The sequence below is a fragment of the Lissotriton helveticus genome, chromosome 10, assembly GCF_964261635.1.
Source record: "Lissotriton helveticus chromosome 10, aLisHel1.1, whole genome shotgun sequence".
Taxonomy (NCBI): domain Eukaryota; kingdom Metazoa; phylum Chordata; class Amphibia; order Caudata; family Salamandridae; genus Lissotriton; species Lissotriton helveticus.
In genome coordinates, this window is record NC_136071.1 from 679,423,480 (window position 1) to 679,443,844 (window position 20,365).

Below are 20,365 nucleotides of genomic sequence, written 5' to 3' on the forward strand. Positions count from 1 at the left end.
GAAAAGAGGAAGGGACCTTGGGAACAAAGGAAGGATCAGGCCGCAGTACCACCCGATCAGGAAAGAAACGTAAAAAAGGGGCCGAACAAAGCAAGGAGCCCAATTCCCCAATCCGCCTAGCTGACGTAATAGCCACCAGGAACAGCACCTTGATCGTCAGAAACCTCAAAGACACCTCCAGCAGAGGTTCAAAGGGAGCCCCCTGCAAAGCCCCCAAAACCAGAGGCAGATCCCAACTAGGAGCAAAGGACCGAATGACAGGCTTCTGAAGGAAGCAACTCCGCAACAAACGGGACACCAGGGGAACCACCGGGTCACAGACCGAACCCCGAAAGGCCCGAACAGCAGCCCACTGAGCCCTCAGGGAGGACACAGCCAGACCCAAGTCAAAGCCGTCCTTCAAAAAGTCCAAGACCAATACTGGATCCACTGCCAACGCAGACCACCCACGCGCCGTACACCAAGACTGAAAAGAAACCCAATGCCGGGCATAGGATTTGAGAGTCGAAGGGCGCCTGGACCTCTGAATAAATTCCGCCACAGAAGGAGAACACCCCAACGCCACAAGGTTCATCCTTTCAACAGCCAACCCGCCAGCCTCAGGCGGACCAGACACTCCAGAGACAGAGGGGGAAACGACAAGGGACAAGGGACCACTGGCAACCTCCAGCAAGGCCCCACTGCCAACTTCAATAACAGAGGGAACCAAGGCCGCCTGGACCAATCCGGAGCCACCAGGATCACCGAAGCCCGATCCAACTTGACCTTCAGCAGAACACGCGGCAGCAGGGCAATAGGGGGAAAGGCATACATCAGGCCCCCCTCCCACCGGAAGGACAGGGCATCCACCCTCCAAACCTCGGCAGAGCGAACCAGAGAACAAAACGTCTCCCTCAAGGCGTTCCCCGGGGCCGCAAACAGGTCCACCACAGGGACCCCGAACCGGGCCATCAGGCAGCGAAACACATCCTGAGACAGGCACATGTCCGACAGGGAAGGAAACACCCTGCTCAGGCGATCCGCCTCCGAGTTCAAAATCCCAGGCAGATGTAAAGCCCTCAGAGACAACAAGTGAGACTCCGCCCACAGGCCTATACTTTGAGCCAACAAATTGAGGGAAGCCACCCTCGCGCTCCCCTGGCGGTTGATATAACACACCACCACCGTGTTGTCGGACCGCACCATCACATCCCTCTGGAGGACCCAAGGCAGAAAATGAGACAACGCCAACTGAACCGCCTTCAATTCTCGCCAATTCGAGGACATTTCCGCCTCCGGCACAGACCAAAGACCCTGCACAGACTCCTGACCCAAGACCGCACCCCAACCCAGTACGCTGGCGTCGGTCGTCAGGACCAACCTCACCTGGGACACAAAGGGCGAGCCCTGCAAGAGGTTCCGATCCACCAGCCACCAGGACAACTCCCGGGCGATGGACACACCCCCCGGAACCAACAGCTCGTAATCCAGAGAGGCCGGATCCCAATGCTCCAGAAGATGATTCACAAGGGGGTATAAGTGTAAACGGGCCCAAGGAACAATCATCACAGTCGCTGACATCAGCCCCTGAACACGCAACCACTGGCGAGCCGTGGAAGACTTTGCCCCCAACACCTTCTTCAGTTCGTGCACAAGAGTCAGTCTGCGGGGCTCCGACAGGAAGACCTTCCCCAACCTGGTGTTGAACACCCCCCCAATGAACAACAGTTCCTGAGTGGGGTGAAGATGGGATTTCTCCAAGTTCAGAATCCACCCGAACCGTTGAAGGAGACTGCAAACCTCCCAGGAGTGTGACTGAGCCTGAAGGAAAGAAGAGGAAGAAATCAGCCAATCGTCCAAGTAAGGGAAAACCTGTATACCCTTAGCATGCAACAAACCCACCAAGGGCGCCAACACTTTAGTAAACACCCTCGGAGAGGCAGACAGGCCAAAGGGCAATACCTGGAACTGGTAGTGATCCACCCCTACACAGAAACGCAGGAACCTCTGGGAATCTGCGTGCACTGGCACATGAAAATAGGCGTCCCGTAGATCGAGAGAAGCCAGGAAATCTCCCACCGACAGGAAGGGAAGAATCAACTGCAGAGTCACCATTTTGAAGGACCGATGAGGGATACACAAGTTCACCGCCTTCAGATCCAGGACCGGACGGAAGTCCCCATTTGGCTTTTGGATCAAAAACAGGATTGAGTAAACCCCCCGACCCTGTTGTCTCACAGGCACCCTCACCACAGCACCCTTTGACACCAAGTCCCGAACTCCGTCCAATAGAGCACGACATCTTGCTAGAGATCTGGGAACAGGGGTAGCTTTGAACACATCCACCGGAGGAGTCCCAAATTCTATTCTGTAGCCCAGCCGTACCACCTGTAGAACCCACAGATCCCGAACGAACTCCTCCCAGACAGGTAAAAAAGAGGTGAGGCGACCCCCAACCGGCACCTCCAAGGAATCCATCACATAGTCACGACTTGGAGGGACCTGCAGAAGAGGAAGCACCATGTTGACCCCGGGACTTGTGGAAGGAAGGGACACCCCGGCCACGTCCCCTACCACGAAAGGGCTGAGCAGCCATCTTAGATTGAAACGCCTGCCCAAAAGCCCGCTTATAACCCGCAAACTTCCCTTTCTGAGAAGAGCGGACCGGAGCCAACAATTTTTTGTCCTCAGCTGTCTTTTTAATCAAAGCTTCCAACGGCTCCCCAAACAGCTTAGAGCCCGTGAAAGGAATCTTCATCACGGCCGCCTTCTGAGCAGCTTCCGCCTTCCAAGACTTAAGCCACAACTGCCTCCTAGCAGCAACCGAGGCCCCAGCAGCCGCCGCCGCAGCACTAAGGGAGTCGAAGGACAAGTCAGCCATGAAACGCAACTGCTGTTCCAACATGGACAAAGACTCAGAGGGATCCTCTTCCTGCATGAGCTGCGCAGAAATACCCTGACAGTCCTTAAGAAGCGACTGAACAAGATAGCTGGTGTAAGCAGCAGACCGAACAGCCAGATTGGAGGCTGCAAAGGACCGCTTCAAGGCCCCCTCGACACGCTTGTCCCCAGGATCAGAAGGCACCGCATCTTCAGACACCACCAGGCTCTGAGACGCCATACCAGCCAGCAGAGAATCCACTTTCACCACAGCCGGAAACTCCTCCGCGAAGCCCTGCAAGGGATACCTCTTAGCCAGAAACCGGGGAAAGGCATGCCTGTCAACATCCTTCCACTCCCCCTCCAGCACCTTCCTCACAGACGTATGAATGGGGAGGCTTTCCGGATCTTTCTTCAGGTAATTGGCGAAGAAGTCTTCAGACTCTCCACCCTCCACAGGATCAGGGAATCCCAGATTGTCTCGAACATGCTGCATAACACAGCGAAGGTCAGCCCCTTGGACAAAACGACCCTTCACTTCCTCATCAGAGTCAACGTCCGGATCCACCTCAGCCGAGGCATCCAAATTCTGTCTCTTAGGCCCCTTGGGAACATGAGCCACAAAGGCCGCCGCCACAGCAGCCTCAATCATTTTTTGAATATTTGCCATGGAAGGAGCAGTGGAAGAACCTGCGACCACCTCCCCATCCTCACAGCCGAGTTCACGCACGTCTGCACCTCTACCCTCCATGTTGTAAACAGGAGAACAGAAATCCAGACCCCAAGATATACCCAGACCAATCAAAGCAAAAATCCCCAAGGGCCAACCAGGGAAAGCCACCCAGACCTGGAGCCAATCCCTACACAGGACCGAAGGCCGGCCTTCAAACCGCCCTATCAGAGAAGACTACCAAACTACAAAAGGAAAAGACTGAACAGGGCCCAACTGTAAGGATACAAAGAAACCCAGAAGACCCCGTCCCAGGAACCAGTGAACCCAGAGGTAAGAACTCCCCAACTCCCCAGCAGAACTCCACAGCAGAGCAGCAAGAGGCCAAGACACGAAATCAAGCCCCATGCAAATCCCTCCAGTAAAAAACGGCAATAAAGCAAAATTGGACCGCCAGCAGAGGGAGCTCCAACAACAGAAACGCGGGGGAAGAGAACACTAACCCAGGAAACAATCAACAAAGTCGGACCGAACCTAAATATCGGGCCCCCACGGACCAAACAAAGGCAGTCCCCCCCCCCTCCCCGCAACCCCAGACTCCACCAAGGATTGCAGGAAGCATAAAGAAAAAGGGGTTAAAACACGGGCTCGAAGAAACGAGCCCCGAGAGTTACAGACAGAGAAGCCAATCCGGCACGCCCTCGGCGCGCTGAAAAAGCCAGCCACACACCCCCCCTCCCTCCCCGGGTGTACCGGCTAGAGCAGGGACGAACCCGGAAGAGGGGAGGCTGCAGCAGGGAGCCACCACCCCACAGCAGGCAGTCAGGACCCCCAACCCCACGGTCCCGCTACAGCAGGGACTCAAAGCAAATGCCTACAAGGTAAAGAAAAACAGGCCCAATAGGGGTTAAAAACGGGCGCTTAGCATCCCGTTCCACACTCACCAGATAGGAGGCCAATTCCAGTGCCCCCCTCGACGAAGACTGCTCGGAAGTGATTCCGCAGAAAAAACAAACAGGTTGTTGATTGGCAGGTCACAGGGTTATATGCCTCAGGGTATGGGTGTGGCCTGGAGGGAAGGGATGGGTTTCAAGTTGCTTGGGAGTTTCTGGTGGGAGGAGCTATGCTCATGTAGTTAGGACTGGGACGGGGAGGGCTGACGAGGAGGTAATTGGTATCTGCCCTCATGTTTGTGAGGAGAGACTGCTGATAGAATTTAGCAATGGCACTAGCAATCCCAAATTTTACAGCTTAACCCACACTAAACCTCTGTTCACACAGTCAAAGCAGTGGTAAAATCTATGAAAACTGCAGAGGAGTAGCGTCCTTTTCCATTGCTGCTTCCGACAGGGCAGTCACTGTTATCAAATTCTCGTCAGTCTTTTTTTAAGTATACACTCATGTGACCGTGATTTACTATGTTATACTTTTTGTTTCCGAGAAATGGTCCATTTTGTTACCTTCTTTGGATTCTAACATGAGTAACTCTTAATATCACTCAAATATACTGATAATTGTGATAGTGATTTAAAGAACTCCAAAGTTTTAATCATGAAGTCATAAGGCTGTGACCTTATATCTTTGTATTCTCGACTGGGCACGGTTGTTGTGGCTCACAGGTTTTACTAAGGCAATTAAGAATTCAGTCCTATGCCTTAATTGAACTGGTGGGTTTTGTATGAAGAAGAATGTTGATTTGATCCATTTAATTGCTTACTCGACATTTTTTACTTTTATATATATATATATATATATATATATATATATATATATATATCAATTTAACCTCACTATATCCTTATTTTAATAGTTTTAAGTAATCACACAATACAACTTATCGTTATGTAAATTACTATATTATTAATTATCACTCCTATATATTTTGAGATTCAAGTATCAAGTGCAGTTTGTTATACTATATTAAAAACGGTCTTGTTTTGAACACATTAATTAATTCAGAACAATACATGTCACACATGTACATAGTATACTCAACATAAGGCGTCTACACAGTAGAGTAGCAAGCGTTCTAAAGGCCCTCAGTTTGGTAGTGAAACACAGCAATTATTGCTGTGCAATGGGCCACCCTGTCCAACTGGCCTGGTGCCCTGCTACTTTATTGATAATGACGTCCTTGAATCCACAAATATGAATGTTCGAGCAGGTTCAAAAGTGGTAAAATAACATTTTCTATTTACAACCCCTTTCCAGAATTCTTATCACTACACATCAAAGAACAAGACAAACACAAACACAAATAATACAACACAAAAGTAAATGCAGTTCTCAGGGGCTACAGTCACCTATGCAGACTTGCAATGTTCAACCTGAGAAAGTGCTTCAAGATATATCTTCCTTTAGGTATGGTGCTTATACTTTATAATCCGGAAACGCCAGTCTTTTGGAGGTTACATTGCTTTTGCCTCTTGTTTTCCTTAATAACCTATGAAAAATGTAACAGTAGGAAACCAACCTTTTGATGACATGTTATATTATCTCTCCAATCCAAATTTGCTGATTTAACAACTCAGTTGTATTAAACAAGTTTTATTTTTTTAAAGAGCCAGAACTGTTTCTAGAGGCATCCCATTTAAACCAATACCAATTCAGTCAAACAAATTCTAACCTTGGTCCACATTAGCACAGGAGACGTCACCGTCAGTTTGTCTTCATGGATATGAACACCACCTTGAGTTCTGCAGAACAAAAAGAACCAACTTCAACAGTGAATGAGGGGTTGACTGAGATCCAAACCAGGGCAAGTCTAACCCAGGTAGGAGGGATGAAAAGATGGGGTTTTTCTTTTTAAACACTCATTTACCACAGTTGACCGCATAAGCAAATCTATTACATTTCTTATACTTACTACAGTTAACTACCTTAAATTAGCATGCATGGAAATAGGCAATATACTGGGCTCTAAACAATGTATTGCTTCAATAGTTGGGGACTTTAGTTTAAGACAGGAAAAGGAGTACAGAATTAAATTAAATGTCAACTGTTCAACATATCACTTCTTTTGTATATTCCAAAGTAAATGCAATCTGCAGTTCCATTGAAAGCATGTATTAATAAATAATGATGTACCTACTGAAGACGGTCAATTTTAATTGCCCAAAAGTGAATTGGGAGATTTTTGGCCCAAAAATCACTCTACAGAAATGGCAAAATAGACACATTTGCCTTTGAAAATACCTGCCTACAGAAAATGGCATGATCTTTAAGAATTATTGGAAAAACACAAATTGGTGTTTAGAAAAGTGAATTTGCTCCAAGAACTAATCACAACTTAAAAAGAAAATGAAAAGGAATTGAAATATGAAAAACTATGTGATTCAATAAAGAACTGTTTGCTCTGAAAATTAATCTATTCTTGGAATGCAGGATTCATGATTGGAAAATAAAAATCTGCCAAATAGCAATATGTAATTCACATTACCGGAAAATCAGAAAATTTGGTTTATTTTCAGAAAAATTTACAAATTGAAGATAAACAAACATTCGCCCATCCATAGAACTCACAAACATAATTTCCATTTAATTGGTAACTTTCAGAGCAGTGAAATCAAATGCTGCTGTTTACTTACACAATGTATTTATTTACTTACAATTTATAAAGGCCTGATTACGATGTCAGTAGGAAACTAAACCGCCAGACTCCTTGTCAGATTCGGATCTGACCGACTCACGCTCTACGGTTCTGCCTGACCGATTATGATGCTTATGAATACCGTACAGAAGGACTCCCATTGACTTAAATGGGAGCCAGTGTTCCGACCGACAACACAGGCTTCTATAGGGAAAATGGGTGTCTGCGGAAAACCTTGCACTCTGTCAGGGGCACCTCATGGTGCCTGCCTAACTGTGCATGGTTTTACAGGGGGGGCCCTGGGGTACCCCCTCGACTCAAAGCTGGAAGACTCAGGATGAAGGGGGCCCTGTTAGGTGCCCCCAAATTCAGTTTCCAACAGCCTTTTTGTGTCAGACAGACCGAGTTGGAAAGGCTGTTGGGATCCGACATCGTAATCGGTCAGGCGGAAACACTGTCCATTGAGCTGTACAAATTGGCTCCGACTGACTTGGATTCTCCTAATAACAATCAGAACCGATTCGGAATAACTGAACGATTCGCCTTCTGACCGCGAGCATCTTAATCGGTCAGTTTCCGACCAAGTTGGGAGGATGTCGGTCGGAGGCTTTACGACCGACATCGTAATCAGGTCCTTAGTTGTATAATTACGAATGACTAACCTAACCTTTCTCATGACATTCTTCCAACGCCCCGAGTACATTTAAGGGCCTATTTATTCAAATACCTTACAAATGAAGAAAAGCATGCCATGTTCTATTTATCTTGTAACAGTATTAGGGACCCCTTTACGATGGCGGTGAGACCACCACAACCAGCTGGTGGTGGTGGACCGCCGGAACATGATCCAGCATTCAGAGGCATCAGTCATAGGGACAGACTGCTGCTTTTCCAATGGGCGCAAGGGGCCTGTTGGGACAGCAGTCTAAATGTAATCCCTACAATAGGGATGCTGTATGAGTAGCATTGTCTGTTTCCTTCGGCCTGTTCATGGCAGTCAGACCACCATGTACAGGCAGACAGAAAGGAACTCTAGGGGCCACTAGCAGGGCCCCATTGGTCTCCACTATGGGGTTTGGGGGGGGCACATGTGGTGTCCTCCCAAACATCCAAGGACCCTGTGCCAGGCAAATTATGGTGCCTGGCACACGGTCCATGGATGTTTAAAATATGCCTATTACACTTGAGGCTTGTGCTGCGGCTCTTTTCCAGGCTGCTGCACAAGCCGCAATACAAAAAAGCATGTTTTCGACCGCCTGCACACAGGTCGGATTGTAATTTGGCTGGTGCAACCGCCGACTACATGTCGGCCGGTGTCCATCCCGCAATGACGGCGGTCGAACGCTCGTCCGACTGCCATCCTAATAAAGCCCATTATACAGTATATACTCACATCAGACTAAAGAGCAATCCCAAAAGCGTGGTGAGGCTTGATCTGCTGGCAAAATGAGAGCGAGGGAATCTGAGTTATGCGCATGCGTTCATATTTTATTCAAAGCTACATGGAATTATTATATAACATAAATCACAGAGGCACTTTACAGCTTAAAGAAATAGAGCTACAATTTTCAATCTCAATTTTTTCAAATGAATGCAAAATGCTAGAGCTCTTTCAAGAGGGGGATTAGTGTATCTCTTTAGTTGATTATGCACATTATCCTTAATTGCATATAAGGGTTGGTTAAACCAAAGGAAGGCAATTTAAAGTCTGCATCAAGAAATCACATTCAGTGTACTCATAAAAGAAGAAATGGAAAGAGACAGAAACACATGGGTAAAAAGTAAAAGTAAAAATTGACCTTAGTGGAGTGAGGAAAGGACATCCCAGGAGTTGAAGATCAAGAATTACACCATGGAGATGGGACTAAAAAACATTTTAAATATCACTTAATTGGGATATTTAATCCAATATCAATCACCACTAAAAGTTAGATTCGAGGACCAATGGTGATTTTTGCCCTCTACACTTCAATAGTTGCACAGTTTTAGTCTCCATAAACCAATTCTATATCAATGGAGAATCCACTTTAATAAACTCATACGGCTAAGGAGTGGTACAACACAGATGTCAGAATCCATTAAAATACAAAGATAGTTAGAAGGAGATCAGGTCTGCTCATTCGTTTTTAAAATTATAAACAACAGATTGAAAAGAAGCATGTGGCTTACTGTGTAAAAGGTATGTAAAAGTTAAGCTTGTCGAATAGGAAAAGATTTGGGCAACTGGCATGTTAGTGTACGTGGTCCCCTTTGGCTGATTCATAAGGGCAACATTTTAATCCTAAATGGGCCTGATTAAAAGTTACACAGGTGTAATGGTAGAATTGCAAGTGAATTTACTCCAGTACAATGCACTTACAAGTATAAGCCCATGCAATGGCGAATTGCTGCATGGGACGAATTGTTCCGGTTGTAATACCTCACAGAATTCCCAACTTAATGCATATATTTTCCCACCTGCTCTGAGGAGAAAAAAAAATATATTGAGAAACATGTCAGCAGGGTGGGGTGGGGGGAGTTGACTGGGGAGTAGGGGACGGAAAGGGAAGTTTGTTTTTCTGGCAGGCGGTAACATTGTATATTCCTGTCAAAAAAGAGGAATGAGGTCTGGCTACTACTGCAGGGGAGACGTTCTGGCATCATTGGGGGAGCCTCAGGAAGCCTTTGAAGATTACGCATCCCATACCACTCAGCACCTGGCCATGCATTGATCCTGCGCTATCGAGTGCCAACATTCTCCCGCTGTATTAGTGACATTCTGACATCGCTGGGGGAGCAACTGGAGTCTGTTGGGGACTTTGTGTCCCATACCACCCTACACCTGGCCAAGCCTTGATCCTGCGCTATATAGTACTGATGTTGTCCTGCTATAAGAAGGGGGTGAATAATAAAGAAAGCAGACGGTCCTCTGTACAAAAAATAATAGTGGTCAAAGAAGCAAAAAAAAACGAAGAAGACAGTGGATCTGGCTTGACAAAATGGCAAAAATACGTGTTTAATACACATATTTTTGCCATTTTGTCACCCTCCTCAGTGATGACACTTGTCACCTCCGGCTTGACAAATGGCAAAAATATGTGTATAAAATACATATTTTTGCTATTTCGCCACCCCTCTCAGTGATGACACCCAGGGCTGCCTGCACCTACCGCACCCCCTTCCTACGCCACTGGAAAAAGGCATATACCTATGGGAAGATCTCCTAATCACTCAAAGACTACCTACAACAATTTCTGACAGAGAAAACCTGGAACAGACTGGATGAACTGTAGAGGACAGTGGAAGACTGATCTGAAGAACAACAAACTACTGTGTAGATCACTGACCCTAGATGAGAACTTTGAAGAGCTTGAAACAAAGCACAGAACTGGATTCACAGGCAAGCTAGAGAGGGATAATCTACTTTATAATGCCCCTCTCAAAGCAGAAATACAGACAGCATCAGGGCCTTCATACTGGAGAATGGCAGAGACAGTATGGGTATGGTGGTGTTGTGGGATCCAATGAAAGCAGTTCTTAGATTACATTTTATCTCAGCAACTTCTGAACACAATAGGACAAGGGCTGCAGTTAGATCTAACCTAAACCAACAGGATACAGGACATGAAAAGGACCATGAAGCTATTATGTTGACTAGGTGTGATGAAAACTTTAGCTTTCTATTTGGAGCCCTAGACCTAGCAAAGCTGAATATGCTATGGCTAGAGCAAGAAAGAAATGCTGTGTCTCCAAAAACAAAGCTTGGATGTTGATGGCCAATAAATTGAGCAAGGATAGCAAGTGAGAGGGTAAAGGAGAGGATGAGGTTGAAGAGGTGCGGTCGATCAAAGAGATATTACAGACATTCTGGACTCTTTCTCTGGAACTACACACATAAAAGCCAGTATTTGAATAGGGCATAGAGAACTATATAAGAATACAAGGAAGCCAATGAATCTTAAACCTGCAGACAATTACATTAGAAGCTCCCATAGCCATAGTGCAATTAATAGCATGCATACTTAAGGAAGTTAGGAAATCACCCAGCCCATGCAGACAGCCGTCACCACTACCAACCAAAATATTCAACCCAGTTATTGAAATGAGCTCCTTAACCTGTCCATTCTTGAAGTGGCAATTATACTTACCCCAATGGTAAGTAAAGAACCCCAAAGTCTGTCACTGCTTATAAATGAAAATGCCCAGATATTTACTGACATCCTGGTGGCACAGTTGGATTCGTTTTGCTGGCTTTGGTTAATCCCACCAGCCTGGGTATATTCAGGACTACTGCATGAGGATCACGCAAAACAAATAGATATTTTATGGAGTCAGTTGGACCTATCTTAAACATACATGAGCACTCTTGGCTGTGGAATGCTACCGCCCTCCACTCGAGAGGCTGTCATTATTCCATTGCTGAAGCCTGGGAAGAGCCCCTCAGATAAAACAGCCTATCGCCCCTTGTCCATGCTGATTATACAATTCTGAGCAGGATTCTTGCAACTCGACTCCTCCCACATATGGTGCAACTGGTCCACCGAGACCAAGCGGGATTTATCCCAACTCGGAATACTGCCACCAGTGTGCAACGTCTGCTCCGTATTCTGGCGAAAGACTATTGTCCTACTACCTCTGCTGCCGTCCTATCGGTAGATATTGAGAAGTCGTTTGATAGCCTGGAATGGCCATACTTGTTCCAAGTTATGCACACATTTGGTGTTGTGGATGCTTTCGTGGGGTGGACAGAAATTCTATACAAATCAGCGACAGCTTGGGTTCGGCTGGGGACCCTAGTTTCTTCCTCTTGCTCAGTAGGGCGTGGAACGCGACAGGGGTGCCGCTCTCTCCTTTGTTATTTGCATTGGTCATTGAGCCGGTAGCGGCACATGCCAGACTGGGACGGCGCTATACTAGGCTCGACTTACATGGGGTTGAGCAGTATATCTCACTCTATGCCGATGATTTACTTATGTTTCTGGCTAATACAACGGAGGCTCTAGATGGGGCGACGACCCTTCTTCGCGAATTCGGTAGGGTTTCCTGGCTTGTGGTGAATTGGGCGAAGACTGTTCCTGGCAATCTAGTCGGATGCTGGCCTCTCTCACACTAATGGCATTCGGTGGGAGTCTCCGTGTTTGACTTATCTTGGAACCAACATCTATCATGCATCTGCTGATCTGTTAGATGGTAATACAGGCAGAGCTGTGCAAGGGGTCTGCGGTAGCTTAGCATTTTGGGGCACCTTGCCACTCTCGGTTGCCGGACTAGTGGCGCTATTGAAGATGGTAGCGCTTCCCCGATTGCTGTATTACTTTATGACATTGCCAATTTGGATCCCGGGATCAGTTTTTAGACAGGTCCGTTCAATGGTTGGGGGTGTTTTATGGGTGAATGGTAGAAGGTGGGTGGCACTGGATACGATGATGCACCCGAGGGCTTATGGGGGATTGGCTGTGCCAGATTTAGAGCTATATTACTTGGCGGCTCAGCTGTAGTGGCTTACTCAGGCAGTGGCAATGGAGTTTAGGGGTCCGGACGGCCCTGATGGGAGCTGGATCTCACAGCATGTATTGTCCTCTATTGTTCTTCAGCAACAGCTACGCCTCGGAACGCTCCCTGGCAAGGTGCGGATGTTGTGGCTCTGTTGGAACCGGAGCCAGCACAGAGCTGGATTCACCCGTCCATACGCCCCGGAGATACCTTTGGGTATGTGTGCCACCTTCTCTCATGGGAGTATTGGACCGCGCTGTCCGAGTGGGAGACACTGGGGATACAAGTACTGGGGGATTTGTATGAAGATGGCACCCTATTACCCTATCAGGCTTTGAAGGACAGATATGGCCTCTCTCGTGGGGATTTCTTGCTACATTCGGCCCTGGTATCGCCAATACAGTGTCATTGGAGGGAGGGACTATCGGAACCGAGGACGGCTATGTCAGTATGTAGTGATCGCAGCGGGGACCTTCAAATCAATTACATGCTTATGTAGGCGCATGATAGGTGTGGGAACGGAGCCGCTGAGGAACCTGCAACAGAAGTGGGAGGTAGATCTGGGCAAGGAGATTCCTGAGAAGACATGGGCTCAACTAGTTAGACGAGCGTGGAAAAGCACAATGAATGCCAGATTCCAACTGGTTCACTTCTTTATACTACACAGAGCATACCTCAATCCTGCCCGGATTAATAAGTATTTTAATATAGACACCGAAAAGTGCCCGCGTTGTAATCTAGAGGGGGCGGAGTTTAACCACATGATGTGGGATTGTCCACAACTAGAAACATATTGGGAGGATGTGGTCTGTATTTCATAGAATACCATTAGTTAGGACACAGGGGGGGAAGCGGGTGGGCTAGGAGGGAGGTGGGGAACGGGTTGGCTTATTTTTTGTTATATTACTTGGTTTAAATGTCACAGTCGCACCTTGGTTATTAGACAATGATGAGCCTTTATTGGATCGTAAGTTGCTATAATTGTGTATGGCTAGCGGGAGCTAAACTGGAGAATGTATACATAAGGAACACTTGATTAAGATGACAATGTACAGTGGGGCCACTGACTAACGAGGGTTTTTGACTTGATGGCTACTGAGTAACTTTAATTCTGTATTAACTGCTTGATGTTGGGGTGTAAAACCAAATAAAAACATTTTTTTTTTTTAATTAGAATCCTTGGCTGCAGAACACAAATTTTTAAGGGGATCCTACGAACTTATGAAAATCCCAGAGCAAACATCAGGTTAAGCAGTATATTATCTAAGGATATATGATTCCAGATGGTGACAGGGTAAGGATGCCCCCCTTCTTTATTTGAATTCACTCTAGAAATATTTTGCTGGTCTGCAGCAATGACATCGTAGAAGTGAAATCTGGTAATGATGTATTCAAGCTCACAATGGTTGTTACAGATTTCTTGGTCCCAATTACATATCCAATATACTCCCTTCCCCCAATTTTAGAGAAGATGGAAAGGTTCTGTAGTGTCTCCGACTTCAAAATTAATTTTCTCTCGGAGCAGGGGGAGTAGTGGATTGCACTACCTCTGTGAGCATGAGTGCTTGGCCGGCCCTCTCGGGCCGTCCAAAATAGTCATGATAACATAGCATGTTCTCCATACAGGCTGCGTTACAGCCTGCGCGGAGAACACGCCCACTCCTCCAGCCCCTGGCTGAGCACCATGTGATGGTGTTCAGACCAATCACAATGCTCAATTGCAGCGTTGTGATTGGCTGCAACAAGCCATGGAGCCCTGGCGCTTCCTGCTTCCTGCCTCCCCCAAGAAGCCAGGAAGAGGATGTAGGAGAGGCTGCAGCCCAAGAGGTAAGTGATTTTTTAACCAATCCCCACTATCCCTTTCCCCCACCCCGCCCCACTGCTGCTTCCAGGTAGCAGCCGCCACTGTTAGGTTTACTTCCTTCCTATTCCTTGTGTATATGGATTTACTGCAAATCAGAATGAATTTCAACCATGGATGCATAAAAATTCCTTATGCTGGGCTCCCCTTTTAAAAAATGGGCAGATGAAGACTTTTGAAGAAGTTAAATAATAATTTGTGTAGCTTGAAAAGAAGGCACCACTGAGCCTTGAACCCAACAGTGAACGCTGGGGACTCTAGAGAGCCTGAAGTGTATAAAGCCTGATAATGGGGAGGGATAACGATAAACAACTCATTCCCACCATACACAGGCTCATTTTGACAGTTACATATCTGGGGAAGATTCTTTGCAGGAAAGATGTGAGAGTGAACTGGGAAGAGAGCTCAGCAAAGAGTGATGGAATAGAGCAAGGGGGAAGTACTTAAGAAAATCAATATTCCATACATGAAATAAGGAGGGATGTTGTGGGGTTGTGGAGTGACAGGATCATAGCACACAATCACTGTCACTCTCTCGGGTCATTTTCCATATATAATCTGGACACGAACAGTTCATTGTTTTTGTTCATTATTGTAGTGTATTATTTTTGCTTTCTTTCTGGTTTCTTACCAGCTCTCAACCATGGTTGAAAGCCAGAATGCCCCAGCCTCCATCTTTCCTTAATGAGTTAGCAGAACCTATAATTTCCTGGAACAGGGGGAAATATTCATATCCTTACAGAAACAGTGCATCCTCCTGCACAATCTTGGTACTGGGAGACACAAGGTCTACATAAGTCTACCTGAACTAAAAGAACTAATGGAAGTGGGGAACAACGAGATGTCTATCAAACAGCTTTTAGAAAACTAGAAGTTTACTTCGGAGGAAATATCAATGTAGTACTAAATAGACATCTTTTTGGGAAGAATCCGAAACAAAAACAAAATACTGCGCTATGCTGTAGTACTACGGGGTCTTGCTTAAACAAGTGAGTTTAGGGACGTATGAGATTCACTGGTAAGAGACCAATTTGTACAATGCACAAATAATCCTCCTACACAAAACAGTTCTTGCTCACATCCAAACCTAATGGAGGGTTCCCACATTTCTGAAAGCACTGAACATAGAGCAGAATGTTTACGTGAGATAAAATCTGTGATAACATAAGAAGTATGCAAAGTGTAGGATACCAAGAAACCAGGTAACAGTTCCGAACTTAGAGAATCTTTTAAGCAAAGATTCAATATAGAATACAAAATGTAAATGTTTCTTTTGAAGATATACAGATCACCTAGCAAAAAATCTGAGATGCATGATGAGGAAAGTCAGTCTGAACTTGGGTAGAAGAGAACTAAAGTAAATAAAGGGGAACCCAATGGCAAATTAGCACATTTCAAAACTTGGAAGAGTATATAAATACCTTTGTGTTTCAACTCAATGATGATAATGTAAATATTGAGCTGTCCAGTTGTGATACGAGTTTGGATTGTCAAACACTTTATAACAATAGCCAATTCAGGTTCCCCATGCACAGTAATAGACATCAGTAATTTCTATGAGATGTTTAGATCTGCAAACTACATCAGTGAGCAAGCTGACATTAGACCAGGTGGTTACAACCAACATTGCATTCCCTTGGTAGTGATGGTAAAATGTGTATCACATTGAAAGGACTGTTCACTGTTGTACAGTGCAAGAAGATGTTCTAATTTAGGAGACTGAAGATGCTGTTGTTGAAGATGAGGGGAGAAGCTGTGCCGTACCTAGATAAGACTGCACCACTGGGGGACTACAAGCCCCATCTTCCTCTTGTGCTGCACTGCCGCCCATGCGCTTACAAGTGCGACACTGGAGGGCATGGCCTGGCTGAGGACCAAGATGGCTGCTCGAGCCTGAAGCTCTGGAGATCGTGGGGATCCATGATAGCCTTCCTCGGCTCCTAGATCCCGACTAGCACTATCACTGCAGAGAGTGGCACACCTTGAACCGATGACCTGACCAGCTTCCTGACAAATGGTGATGCTGTGTTGAGATCGCAGCCGGACGTGACCCTCAGAGGCCCCGCGATGACAGAGGTCACAGGCGAGCCTGAGGGCAGGGTCGCGATCGCGCCTGCCGGCTGCCCCGTAATCAAGGTCAGGACTTCATTCAGGGCTTCACCGAGCAGGATCCAGAGATGTGCCCTCACTGCTGGAAGTGACAGGTGGCCAGTTAACACACCATGTTGGATTCTGGGATGTGGTGGTGAGTCAATTAAACCAACACTAGCCAGTCCCTTGCCTGTCGCTAAGACCACGATGGGCGTCTCTGCGCTGGCTGCTGACTCTGCAGCGATTGAAGCTGCGCGGAGTTGACCGCTTGGATGGCCCTTTTGTCATCACGCACATGATTCCCTTGGTGCAGCTGCGGTTTAACTCCCCCATCGTGCAGGTGCCCAGTGCGGCTACTGGAGCCATTAGCTCTGCAGTTCTGCTGCTTGTGGCTCTGACAGACCTGGATGGCCTTTCCGCTTAATGTGTGCTCCTACCTAACATGTCCTACATGACCCTACAAAGCATATGATCTTTGGCACATAGGTATATATGGGTAGCTCTCCTTGCTATTGCAGCACCTCTGGTGCTACAAGACTGTACCTGCGCTTGGCGGACTACCTACTGACTACTTACATATGGTTGAGATGATGCGCTGGTGTGCGCATATGCTCTCCCTGGCGTCCTCCGCTCCTCTCTCACTTACCACTGCTACAAGGTCTCGGCGGATTACATTTCCAATGGTGTGCAAGGATCGCGGGCAGTGCCCACTCTTGTTCGATGCCACCAAAACCACCCAACGTGGGAATGATGAGGGCTCTCAGGGGACAGCCTCTGGATCATCTTGGATGGATGTTCTGGCATTGGAGGGCACGGAAGCCATCATGGCTGAATTGAGAGCCTGCTTCAAATCGGTAGACTAACGCCTTGACAACCTGGCTGGAGAGTATGCATAAGCGGCTCAACCAGCATGAGAGGAGCATCAATGCCGGTGAACAACGGGTCTCTAAACTCCAAGATGCCAACACTACAACCACTAAAAGTATTGAAAAGATTTCTCAAGACGGTGGCTGCTAAAGCCGAAGACTTGGAGGCGTGGTCACGCAGAAACAAAATCTGTATTGCTGGAATAAAAGAATCAACCAACACCGGCCGCATGAACAGCTTCATTGAATATCTACTTAAGGAACTGTTTGGCAGAGAGGCAGCTGAAAGAGCACACAGAACCCTCGGGCCACAACCTGCACCTGGCCCACCATCTCGTTTGATCATAGCCAGGCTTCTCAATTATCATGACTGAGACACTGTTCTGCGCCTCGCCAGTGACAAGGAGAAACTACAGTAGCAGAGTTTCACATTGAAAGGAGTGTTTACTCTGTCCTTTTTTCCCAACTTTACTCCAATTGTGCAAGAGGTGCAATGTAAATTGACTGAGATTGAGCATACACTCCAGAAGGCTAACATGTGTTATGCCACGTTGTACCATGCGCGACTGCAATCCAGCTTAATGACAAATCTCACATCTTCAACTCTCCTGCTCTCCTGCTGAGGCCACTCACTTCTGCAATCAGCCCCATGTTGGACCTGAGTCATCGGGTGGGGGGGTCTGTTTCCTTCCCGCTCCTCCTCCAACGGACTTGTGATATTTTGTCTTTTTTCCCCATACGATCACCAGCATGCTTCGGCAGTTGACTGGTCATTCATGGATTTAGATATACAATAATGGACTCTACTGCACCGGCACTCTATTGACCGACACTACCCATATTCCAAATAAGGCTATCTTCTCCTATGCCAAGTTTATAGTCAATAGGCGTGGAGAAAATTGACAGCGATCATTGTTAGCATTTAGCTGAAGCCATCTTGTTTTCGGCAGCCATTTTGTCCTGCATGTGCTCACCATGTGTTTTTTCCTTCTTCTCTGTCATTTACCCTTGTGCTCTGCTTAGAGGACTAGCTATACTTAGCCACTCTGCACATGCGCGGAGGAATCTGTAACTGTTCATACACATGCTTTAGTCTACTCTGTAACTGTCAGGTTGATTTCACCGGAGTCAGCAGCTGCTAGCTCCTCCCTTACTGTTGACTGTGCATTTCTGTATGACCATTTATGTATGTAACTCTCCTATGTGCTTGTACCACCTTCTTTTGAGTCCCTGTGTGGGTATAAAAGAGACATAGTTCTTCTACTCCTTGTGCTACTTCATACACTGCCGAAGGGTGTTGTGTGAATGTAGTTCCACCTCATGAGGTTTAAAAAAACTCTTGTTTTACAGTTCAGTTTCCGTGCCAACTTCTATTTACTTGTCTGAGGACTTGCGTGCAGAGAAGGGTGAACCCCTAGCACTGGTAGGGCTGGCTGAGGCCTACCTCTACAGGCGTTCACCTTTTGAGTATTGTCCCCCCTGCCCCCAAGGATTACTCCAAAAGGTTGCTCTCCCTTTTGGTTGTTTGGGATTTTGATAGGATCCACAGGATGTGGATTGTTAGCTATCTGATGTGGTGGGGGGTTTGGGTGTTACTATGCTTTGTTCTAAAACTTTTGCACTTTTCTTCTCACAGGGGACTGATTGTATTATGTGCTGTGGACTAACTGTTTAATCACGCACCGGGATTCCTGTACCTTATCCCATACCTTATCTCCCTAGTTAGATGAATCCACCCACTAAAAAACCTGAAATACCAACACTGAGGTGCATTACTTGGAACGTATGGGTCTGACCAACCCCCGGAAGGGACAACAGGTTTTGTCTTAGCTGACCAGACACAGCAGACAGAAAGCTTTTCTACAAGAAACTCACTGTGCTCCTAACTCCCAAACCGCTATGCTTCAAACTGGGGGGGCAATTGCTTCTCTGCTATCTATAGCACATATTCCAGAGGTGTCTGCCTCCTAGTTCACAGGGCAGTCCCTTTCAAGGTGCGGGAGAAAATTGGTTTCCCGGAGGGATGCTATTTATTCGTTTTTGGCACACTTGCCACCATGTCCCTTTTACTGGTCAATATCTACGCCCCCAACATGGATGCCCCCAAAATTTTCTTCGACATTTCCACGCATCTCACCCGGTTGAATGCAGACTCTATAATAATGGGGAGTAACTTTAATGTCACACTTGGTCCCTCTTTGGACTCAACTGGCACCTGATAGGTAACCAAACACTGCTCCACACAAGCGATATCATCCCTCCTCCGGTCCTTTCTCCTCACTGATGTCTGGCACTGTAAGTACCCGCTAACCAAGGTCTATACCTTCTACTTTGCCCCCCACGGATCGTGGTCAAGCATCGACCACTGGTATCTCACTCTTGTGCCTGTTGCTTGAGACCGCTGATATTGAACATCTCCCCCGAACCCTGTTGGACCAACCTCTGGTGCCTCTGACCCTTCAGCTCCCCGAAGTAGTGTTGCCTTGCGCACCCTGGCGCTTCCCTACAAATGAGCTACTTGATGAGGTTTTCCAAGTGGAGGTCCGGGACACAATTGCTGAATATTTTCAACTCAACAACAGGACTGTACAACAATATTCCATGCTATGGGATGTTTTCCAAGCATACATCAGAGGGGTGTGAATTCCCAAGCACTCAGGGTGCTTCATTCCATAAGTAGAGAATTAGCAACCATTGAACGAGCATTAAAGGATCTTGACACACAGATCCAAAGTGATGACCCCCCTTCATCATTACATCGGTGCGCAACACTAATGCAAGAGTTCGAAGAACTTGCGACTCATGAGGTGAACTATCTGGGCAAATATGTGCAAGCATATGTTTATGGTGAGGGTGAGAGACCTGGCCGCTCGCTGGCCAGAATGCTTCCCCACCCCCCCCATATTAGGATTCCTTTATTAAGCACCTCCAGGTGGATGACGGTGCCTCCGTCACAA

At 46.8% G+C, this 20,365-nt stretch overlaps 1 protein-coding gene across 1 annotated transcript in view; it reads right to left on the minus strand.

Annotated features, from left to right (window-relative positions):
• The window catches only part of XYLB (xylulokinase), a 1,059,043-nt gene that overhangs the window by 953,847 nt on the left and 84,831 nt on the right, over positions 1-20,365 (minus strand). Inside the window, exon 3 of the mRNA XM_078664347.1 lies at positions 6,156-6,225. Within this exon, the coding sequence (XP_078520473.1) occupies positions 6,156-6,225 (70 nt within the window). The remainder of the gene's footprint in view (positions 1-6,155; positions 6,226-20,365) is intronic.